The sequence below is a fragment of the Pelophylax lessonae genome, assembly GCF_965119305.1.
Source record: "Pelophylax lessonae genome assembly, chromosome: 1".
Lineage (NCBI taxonomy): Eukaryota > Metazoa > Chordata > Amphibia > Anura > Ranidae > Pelophylax > Pelophylax lessonae.
In genome coordinates, this window is record NC_138768.1 from 446,932,872 (window position 1) to 446,943,490 (window position 10,619).

General features: G+C 46.1%; 1 protein-coding gene across 1 annotated transcript in view; it reads right to left on the reverse strand.

Annotated features, from left to right (window-relative positions):
* Window positions 1–5,997, reverse strand: part of THAP1 (THAP domain containing 1) — a 28,448-nt gene extending 22,451 nt beyond the window's left edge. Inside the window, exon 1 of the mRNA XM_082253672.1 lies at window positions 5,684–5,997. Within this exon, the coding sequence (XP_082109798.1) occupies window positions 5,684–5,754 (71 nt within the window). The 5' untranslated portion in view covers window positions 5,755–5,997. The remainder of the gene's footprint in view (window positions 1–5,683) is intronic.
* Between the last annotated feature and the right edge of the window lie 4,622 nt (window positions 5,998–10,619).

A 10,619-nucleotide genomic window follows, 5' to 3' on the forward strand; every position in this document is an offset into this window, starting at 1 on the left:
AAATTTCGATTACCTGCACTAAAGTCACTTTTTTGGCTGTGATTCAACACGGAGCTACACCGGTTTACCTCTGCACTAGAACACTTTATGTGCGATTTGGACTATTTTAGGACATTACTGCATGCAATGATTGCATTTCAACTTATGTGCAAACTAGTCATTTTATTTTGAGCACCTTTTGCCTGTGCGATTTAAATCCATTGTTTTTTGTACTCATGCGATTTTGGATTACAAATCGCATTTATTATCTACCATACTTTTTATATAACGTATTTATTAATTAATTTTTTGCAACAATTAGTTGCCTGGAGAAAGGTTTATATATATTTTTTCATCTAGCACCTTGAATCTACCTCCCTTTCTTTTCACTTTTTACTTTCACCCCCAGTTTGGGCTTATTTACTAATCGTAGTGTTTCTCCAACACCTTTATGTACAATGTGCATTGTTTTATAAATTTTTCTGCAAATTTGCTGATGCGATTTTTGGTTAATCGCACCAACTTTTTTACAACAATTATTCACTTATTTGTTGATTGATTTCTATTCAGCACTCTATACTTATTTACTTTGTTTTAGTCTACCTCAACACGCATTTTTTGGGGGGACTTATTTCGTCCATTTTTTGATACCCCTTTTTGCACGGTCACTGTAGCACCCCAACAAGTTTTGAACTATTGTTTTTTCCCCTCTCTATGGCGTTCTTCACCACCACCTCACCAGCACACACAGCACACAGTCACACACAGCACACAGTCACTTTATATAGTCTTACTGCACACTATATATATTTATTTATGTTTTTTATACCAATTGATGTTTATATATTTTTGATATTTATTATTGATTACCAAGTTTTTTTTTTTTTTTTTTTTTTACACTGTGTTTTTATATAGTGCCGGATTTTACTGTGATCATACCTATTGTTGGGCTTCATCTCTTACTTACTGTATACTATATCTGTTATTTACATCTATAATAGGCAGCGCCATTTACCTCTCCCCCTATCATTTTTGTTCGTATAATCTGTCTGCCTGTACATCATATGGGCAAGCAGTTACACTGACAGGAAGAATCAATGAACTACCACAGCGATCAACAGCGCCGTGGTAGTTCATTGAGAGCTGCAAGCCAACATCCGCAAAGAATGTCAGTACTTGTAGTTAGGGATCCTAGTCCCAACCCACCTGAGCAATCTAGCCAGGAAGTCGCCACTGCACACCGCCAATCATGAGCATCCTAGTCATGACAAGTGTATGTGCAGCTCCGGGCCAGGAAATGTCTCATTGCCTATGATTGGCGGTGTGTAGCGATGGCTTCCTGGCGGAATTGCTTATCTGGGTTGGAATTAGGACCTGAACATGCCTGAGCCCATCCCTACCTGTAGTTGATTCATTCACAAATCTCTGTGAATGAATGACGCGGCTGTGTGGACAGAGCCCCGCATGGCAACCCTTTTTCAAAAAAGTGACAGCTGGTATGGGTAACTTCTTCCTGTACTGCTGTCATATACAGGCTCAGATCACCGAGCCACTGCACGAACAGGTTACATGTTCCACCATAAAAACAAGTAGATCCAGGAACATGTTCCCGAAGGTGAACTTATACATTAAAGCGGAGTTCCGGGCACAAAAAAGATTTTTTTTTTTTGTGCCCCTCCGCTAGGTATGCCGCACCTGAAAAGGAATTGGATAGTTATTTTTTTTTTTTTTTTGTTTACTCACCTTTTTATTGACGATCGTAAATACTCACCTATGACAGCTTCCTCCTCCAGCGCCGAGGCTCACCCCGTCACTTCCTGCCTCGCGATGATTCCTGGGAGCTAAACGTCATAGCTCCCAGGAATCAATGCGCCGCACCGGCCCCGCTCGTCATTTCCGGGCGACCGCACCGGAAGTGACGAGAGGGGCCGGTGCAGTGCATTCTGGGACACGAAGACGCGGAAGAAGACGGAGAAGAGGACCGCGCCGGCTTCAGCTGCCCACAACCGAGATGGAAACGCTGTGGAAGAAAATTTCTAAGTAAGTATTTCTTCTAAAAGGTAAGTGCGAACCGGGACAGATCAGAGGCTAGCCATTGTGGAATGTGCTAGCCCTGACTGTCCCGGGGGTATGTTCATCCAAAAAACGTTTCTCTGCCCAGAACTCCGCTTTAAAGCGTGATCTATGTACACTGCAAGGATTCGAACAACCTTTGTTGAAGATTTCTACCTTTATTCTGACAAAAACCCTGTTTGTTCCTCTGTGCTGAATGGGTCTAATTGGAGTGGTTTCATAGTTCTCAATCAGCTGTGCACCTGCAGAGCACTATTGATGAAAGCTGCTGAGCCTGCATCCCTTTAGATGTGTTCCCATTTGGAGTATAATTTTTGCTGCTGGGCATGCCTGAAATCTGACTTGTATCTTAGGCAGACTTCTGGAAAATCAGTGAGCCAGTCACACAAGAAGGAAATTATATTTCTGGGGTGTGGTCAGTATACATTCAGACACTCATTTCTGCGCCCCTACAGCACACCGGCTGATGCCACCCCCCCGCACGCTACACCACGCCACTGGCTGGGAGTCAAGAGCCAGTGCAAAAGGGCGGGTGGAACCAACGGGAGTCGGGACTAGTGGGTGAGGAAAAAAAACGAAGGGGCGGTGCCAACATGGGGCCCGGGGCATCCAGGGGAACCAGGCCCTTTGGGATGCCTGGGCCCCTTATGCTTCTATGGGCTGTACCCCCCTGAAGGCGGTCCTGCCTGGAGGCATGCTCTCTGCATTCATGGGTGTACGCTCATAGCTATGTATACCCGCATACAGCCGTAATTCAATTGTACAGACAGCTTTACTCAACACTTGTGGTTCCTGGATGCCAAAATCCAGCCATATTTTAATGGTACATTTCTCCAATACACCTATGTACATGAGCACTAAAGCGGATTCTTGCAGGACATGGGATACTTTGTGTTTCCAGGATCTTGCTAGGATTGTGAAGTCACCATCTGCAGTGCGGAAGCTGGATACTAAGGTTTTTTTTTTTGGGCCACAGGTGTAGACTGGGAGAGACCCCAAATATCTCCATAAAGAGGACCTGTCACGGCCCATGCTGTCACAAGGGATGTTGTTCATCCCTTGTAAAAGCAATAAAGTTACTACAAAAAAAGCATAAAAATTTTGTATAAATAATAAAAAAATTTTTTTAAAGAGCCCCCGTCCCACTGGGCTTACGCGCAAATGCGAATGCATAAGTTACTCCCACACGCATATGTAAACAGTGCTCGCACCACACATGAGGTATTGTTGTAAACGTCAGAGCGAGAGCAATAATTCTAGCACCAGACCTCCTGTGCAACTCTAAAATTGTAACCTGTAAAGGCGTTTAACCACTTCTGGACCGGAAAGGTTTTACCCCCTTAATGAAAAGGCCATTTTTTGTGATTCGACACTGCGTTACTTTAACAGACAATTGCATGGTCGTGTGAAGCTGTACCCAAATACAAATTTTGTCCTTTTTTCCCCACAAATAGAGCTTTCTTTTGGGGGTATTTCATCAACTGTGCCATTTTTATTTTTTGCACTATAAACAAAAAAATATTTTTCACTTTCTGATATATATATATATGCGCAAAAGCGGAAGTGTGTGTGTGTGTGTGTGTATATATATCTAAAACATTCCCAATAAAAAAAAAATGAAAATATAATTTGTTCATCATTTTAGGCCAATTTGTATTCTGCTACATATTTTTTGGTAAAAAAAAAATCCCAATAAGTGTATATTGATTGGTTTGCGCAAAAGTTATTGCGTCAACAAACTAGGGGAAAGATTTATATCATTTTTATTTATTTTTTTTACTAGTAATGGCGGCAATCAGCGATTTTTAGCGGGACTGCGACATTGCGGCGGACGGAACTGACACCTAACTGACATTTTTGACACTTTTGGGGGGACCAGTGACATTACTACAGTAATCAGTGCTAAAAATATGCACTGTTACTGTACTAATGACACTGACAGGGAAGGAGTTAACACCAGGGGCGATCAAAAGGTTAAATGTGTCCCTAGAGGGGTGCTTTCTAAATGTGGGGGGGGACAGTCTTATTTAGGTACACAGATCTCCATGTTCATTCCATAGGAGGAACACAGGAGCCCTGTGTTCAATGCTGACAGAACAGCGGTCTGCCACGTTTACAACGACAGACCGCCGTTTTGTCTCTACGGGTAGCGATCAGCTTCCCCTGTGGCAAATAGGCATGCATGCACGCCCCCAAACGCGGTCCCGCGGAGTGACGCACAGATACGTCGTATCGCGGGACAGAACCGAACTGCCGCAGTATATGTACTGCTGGCATGCGCCAAGTGGTTATGGAGAATTTTAAGGGACTGTGGTTTGTTGCCATTCCACGGCAGATGCAATTTTAATGCGTGACATGTTAGGTGTCAATTTACTCTGCATAACATCATCTTTGCCATTAACCACTTCAGCCATGCCCACCGCAGTTTTACTGTGGCAGGCAGGCGCTCCAGGGCAAAGTGACATAGTACTACATCGCTGCCTCAGGAGACTCTAGGGGGCGAGCGCGCGCGCTGCCGGCGGCGCACTCCCGTCCTCGCTTGTTCATTCCTCGTCTCCCGTCCTCGTCTGTCATTCTCCCTGAAGTGATCACAGAGGCTATGCGATCCGGCTATATAGAATCGCATGTGTCTGTGATTATTTCACAAGCCACGCCCCCTGACAGTTAGAATCACGCCCATAGGGACACATTTAACCCCTTGATCACCAATACAGTTAACCCCTTCCCTGCCAGTGTCATTATTACAGTAACAGTGCATATTTATAGCACTGATTACTGTAGTAATGTCACTGGTCCCCCCAAAAGTGTCAAAAATGTCAGTTAGGGGTCCGATCTGTCCGCCGCAATGTTGCAGTCCCACAAAAAAAAAAAAAAACAACAATAAAAAAGACATAAATATCTTTACTGTAGTTAGTAAACGCAATAACTTTTGCGCAAACCAACCAAAATACGCTTATTGCGATTTTTTTTTTACCAAAAATATGTAGTAGAATACAAATTGGCCTAAAATGTTAAAGTTTGATTTTTAAATTTTTTTGGGGGGGAATTTCATATAAAAAACATATTGTTATTTTTCAAAATTGTCGCTCTTTTTTTGTTTATAGCACAAAAAATAAAAATCGCACAGGTGATCAAATACCACCAAAAGAAAGCTCTATTTGTGGGAAAAAAGGACGTAAATTTTGTTAGGGTACGGCGTCGCACAATTGTCCGTTAAAATCACGCAGTGGCGAGTCGCAAACCTGGTCATTGAGCAGCCAAATCCTCCAGGGTTAAAGTACACCATGTGGTAGAATGTGAAACAATATGCCTTACTTTTGGGTTTCTGTATTCCTGCAGGTGAAAGCAGCCATGTGAACTGTTAATTGCTCTCATAGCAGTGCCGAGTTACTCAGACTAACCTAGAGAGATCAGGGTTAGGGGTGGGAGGTCACAAATACAGTATTAGAATAAGCGGGAGCGCGCGGGAGCTCGGCCTCGCGCATTCCTCCTCGTCACCAGCTTTCGCGCTCCCCTAGAAGGAGCGGCTTCGTGGAACTGCGCATGCGCGGTTCTATCTTTGCGGGGACCAACACTAGTTCCAACGGTTAGCCCTAACAGATACGGCTGACGCCGTTCGCTCGATACTCACTTGTGAAAGGAGATAGGTTTATCTTTGTCATAGCGGTTCTTACAGCCGTAGGCAGAACAGGATTGCACCATCGTTGCCCGCTCACTCCCGCCTTGGTGTGTTCCTTCAGGAACGTTCTTAGGCTTTGCAGCTGCTCTTTCACGCTAAGAAATTACCGGAGCTTTTTACACCTCCCCGTTTTAGTAGTACGATGGACGAGGCTGTTGCAGGCCTCCCGCTTGTGTGATTAAAACAATTTAAAAGAGCGCAAATTAGTCAGTTGTTCTTCTCCCGAGACCAAGATGGCCGACAACGCTTCAATTGGCGTAACGTTTGTTAAATAACCGCTCCGTGTGATTTGCTGTCTTGGGTCACGTGACAACATTTGCATATGGCACGCCCAAATCTGCGTGTTGTTTGCAGTGTAAAGGAAAAGGGCTTTCAATGGCTGTAACTATAAGGCGTGTGCTCTATAAAGTTGTAATTTTTGAATTACTGCATGAAGCTAAAATGGAGCTTGTAATTGAAAGGAAGCTGTAGTGAGAGAGAGTGTTAGCTGACATTTCTGTCCACACCTGCAAATTCCACTTCGCTGGCAGCCTTTCTAAATGTCTTCTATACAATTTAACCATTTCCAGTCTGGGCCAGTTCAGACATTTCTCTCATATTCATATATGTAAAAGGTTTGCTTTTATTGTGCAAAAAAAATAATTAGAACCCCCAAACGTTACATTTCTCTTTTGTTCTTTGACAGACACAGCTCCTGATATTAACCATTGGGTTATACTGCCCCCCTACAGGAGTAGGACACTAGGCAGAAAAAAAAGTCTAAACAAAAAAAGAGCGACAATTCTGAGAAAAAAACAATATTTTCAACTTTCTGCTATATAACATCCCCCACAAAAAAAAATAAAAATCACATTTTTTCATCCTTTCAGGCCAATTTGTATTCTGCCACATATTTTGGTAAAAAATACCAATAAGCGTATTTTGATTGGTTTGCGCAAAAGTTATTGCGTCTACAAACTAGGGGAACGATTTATGTTATTTTTATTTTTAACATTTTTTTACTAGTAATGGCTTTTTAGTGGGACTGTGACGTTGCGGCGGACAGATCAGACCCCTAACTGACATTTTTGACACTTTTTGGGGGGACCAGTGACATTACTACAGTAATCAGTGCTAAAAATATGCACTGTTACTGAAATAATGACACTGGCAGGGAAGGGGTTAACCCAGGGGCGATCAAAGGGTTAAGTGTGAGCCTAGGGGAGTGTTTTCTAACTGTATGGGGGAGGGACTTGTGGAATCAACAGAGACCTGTGATCCTTAATAGGAGGATCACAGGCGCTCTGTGTTCATTCTAGAGAGAACAACGGTCTGCTGCGTTTACAACAACAGACCGTCATTCTCTCTTCACAGGGAGCGATCACAGGTGCCTGGCAGAAATCGCCCCCGTGGATCGGCTTCCCTGCTGCCTAATAGGGGCGGGCGCGTGCATGCTCCCAGTAGCACTCCCGCGAACCGCCGTACAGGTACGGCGGTTCGCACAGCCAGCCAGTATATCTGCAGCGGGCGGTCGGCAAGTGTTTAAAGGTCTCACAGGGGGGAAGAGTACCTTTCTTCCACAGGCTGCTAAAGGCAAGTAGACGTGGGCTTGTTGTAGACGTGGGCCTTCCTTCTCAGCTTATAAGAATTTTTTTCGTCCCTCAGGGTTGACTGACAAGGGATCGGAACCCTTCGGGGTCTCCTCTGGAGGATCCAAGTGAACTATGTCTGGCAAGTCAGGAGTGGGCTTCTCCAGACCCGCGGACAAGGCCCCTTCAGCATAAAAGTGCGCCCTCACCCGTGTCTGGGGTGGGGGGACGTCTTCGCTGGTTCCTTGACTCCCCTGGTACAAGTCAGGTGGGTCCACGAGGTCATTCGGTTTGGGTACAAGATCGAGTTTCGTTCGACCCTCCGGTACGGTTCTTCCTTCCAACGTGCGACTGTTCCCAGTCCGCTTGCAGGCTCTTTTTAGGGCGGTTCAAGACCTTTTACTTTAAAAGGTGATGGTCCCGGTTCCAACTTCGGAACATTTTCAGGGGTTTTTACTCAAACCTGTTTATAGTCCCCAGGAAGGAATGCAAGGTGCGTCCAATTCTGGATCTCTGGCGCTGAACTGCTATGTGCGGGTGCAGAAGTTTAGAATGGAGTCCATTCGCACAGTGGTGGCTTCCCTGCAACAGGAAGATTTTTCTTGCCTTCATCGACATCGAGGACGCTTATCTTCACATTCCAATATGTGTCGGTCTCTAGCGCTTCCTCCGCTTTGCCGTGGGAGAGGAGCATTATCAGTTTGTGGTGTTACCCTTTGGTCTCATTTCTGCTCCTCGAGTCTTCATGAAAGTGTTGGTCCCGGTGCTAGCATTGTTACGCCATAGGGGGAATGTGGTACTGTGCTACTTGAACGACCTCCTTCTGCGGGCGGAGTCTCCTAATGCTCTGGTGGAAAACCTGGTGATCACCATGCGAGCTTGACGGTGTTTGGCTGGATTCTGAATTTTCAGATGTCTGCTCTGGTTCCATCCACAAAGCTGGACTATCTGGGTCTGACTGTGGACTCGGCCTTAGCCAGAGTGCTCCTTCTTCTGGACAAACTCCATAAACTGCAGGCTGCAATTCGTCTTCTCCTGTCCAACAGATGGTAATCCCTCTTGATTTGCATGGAGGTGCTGGGTCTGATTGTGTCTACCTTCGAGGCGGTTTGTGCAGTTCCATATGAGGTCCCTGCAAGGGAGATTCTTGCCAAATGGGACAAGAATTCACAGTCTCTGGACAATCAGATCCGGCTGTGCCGGGGAACGAAAGAGTCCATGATAAGGTGGCTTCATTCTTCTGCGCTTCGGCTGGGCAAATCCTTCCTCCCCTTGTATTGGACAGTGGTCGCCATGGATGCCAGTCTATCTGATTGGGGAGGCGTTCTTGCAAAATTTCTGCTCAGGCGTCTGGACACTGGAAGAGTCCAGACTACCAATCAGTGTCTTGGTTCTCCGAGCAATCAAACTGTGTCTGGAACATTGGACAGATTTTCTTCAGGGAGTCCAGTTTGTTCAATCTGACAATGCCACGGCTGTGGCTTTTTAAGTCAATCACCAGGGGGGCACAAGATGTGTCCGGCCGGCTCCGGAGGTAGCCTGCATTCTAAGGTGGGCAGAGTGGTTCGTTCCAGTCCTCTCCGCCGTACACATTGCCGGGGTGGAAAACTGGCAGGTGGACTATCTCAGTCGGCAGGCGTTGGACCAAGGGGAGTCGTCCCTTCATCCTGAGGTGTTTCATCAGTTGTGTCTCTGGTTGGGCATCTCCGAGGTGGATCTATTGGCGTCCCAGCTCAACAGAAAGGTGCAGAGGTTTGTGGCTCAGTCACGGGATCCTCTGGCGGACGCCACGGATGAGGTCAGTATCGTTTGATTTACTCCTTCCCTCCTCTCAAGCTTCTGCCAAGACTTCTACGCAGGATCAAGGCAGAAGGGATTCCGGTCATCTTAGTGGCCCTGGACTGGTCTTGCCAGGCTTGGTATGCTGATCTGGTGCGGCTGGTCGCCGACGTTCCTTGGAAACTTCCTCTCGGGAAGGATCTGCAGTCCCAAGGACCAATCTTTCACCCTGCTTTACAGTCGCTGGCTTTGACGGCTTGGCTGTTTAACGCCAGGTGCTGATGGATAGAGGTTTGTCTAAGTCGGTGATTCCAACGCTGTTAAAAGCTAAGATTTTTAATAAAGGACTTCTCAAAACTGTCTCTTGTCATTATTTACACTACACTGCCTTTTTTGGGGTGAATGGGTAGGGGTACAATGTACCCCTACTCATTCACATACAGAGGGGGTCCAGGATCTGGGGGGTTACAGGGGGTGTCCAGATTCCGATAAGCCCCCTGCCCGCAGACCCCCACAACCACTGCCCAGGGTTGTTGGGAAGAGGCCCTTGTCCTCATCAACATGTGGACAAGGTGCTTTGGGGTGGGGGGGTGCAGAGCTCCCCCTGCTCCAAAGTACCCACCTCCCCCCATGTTGAGGGCGTGCGGCCTGGTATGGTCCAGGAGGGGGTGGGGCCACTTACTCGTCCCCTCCCCTTTCCTGACCTGCCGGGCTGCATGCTCAGATAAGGTTCTGGTATGGATTCTGGGGGGACCCCACGCCGTTTTTTCGGCATGGGGCCTCCGTCAAAATCCATACCAGATTTAAAGGGGCTAGTTTGGAACCTGGGGGGGACCCCCACACCATTTTTTTCCCCCTTTAGATCCTAAGAGTTCAAGGCACACCACAAGTCGGATCATCCTGATCCGACTTGTGGTGCGACTTCCATTCAAATCAATGGGCTGAAATCAAAGACGGGTTATAGGCCACCATTGATTTTGAATGGAGGCAGAAAATTTTGCTAAAAGCCAACGTGGCCAAACGTGCATTAACGCCAATGGGAAAAGCTATTAAAAGCACTTTTTTATCTTTAGAAAAAAAAAAAAAGCACTTTTTTACAGCTGCTTTTTCCTGGCGTTGGTAGTGGCTCTGCAGCTCTTTTTTTTCTAACGCCCTGTGTGCATGAGGCCTTTGACCCAGTTTACTGGTGTACTCTTGACTCAGAACTGTTGTAAGTTTGTATCCAGTTCTTGATTGTCAGTGTACTGTGAGCCGGCTGATTGGTTGCAAGGAGTGGCTGAGCTCTCTCACTCTCTCTAGGATCACATTACCAGACCTGTGTCCTATTGAGTCAATAGTGAACTGTTTCAAATTAATCAGTTCAGCCAGATGAATCGATTCATCCAGTTCACTGAAAATAATTGATTCAAAAGAATGATTTGTTCATGAACTGGACATCACTACTACTCGCGCTGACAGCATGTGAGTAGAGGGGAGCCGATAAGAGGCCTTCCTGACAAGGGGCATCTGCACTGATTATCAGTGCAGTCCCATCAGCAATG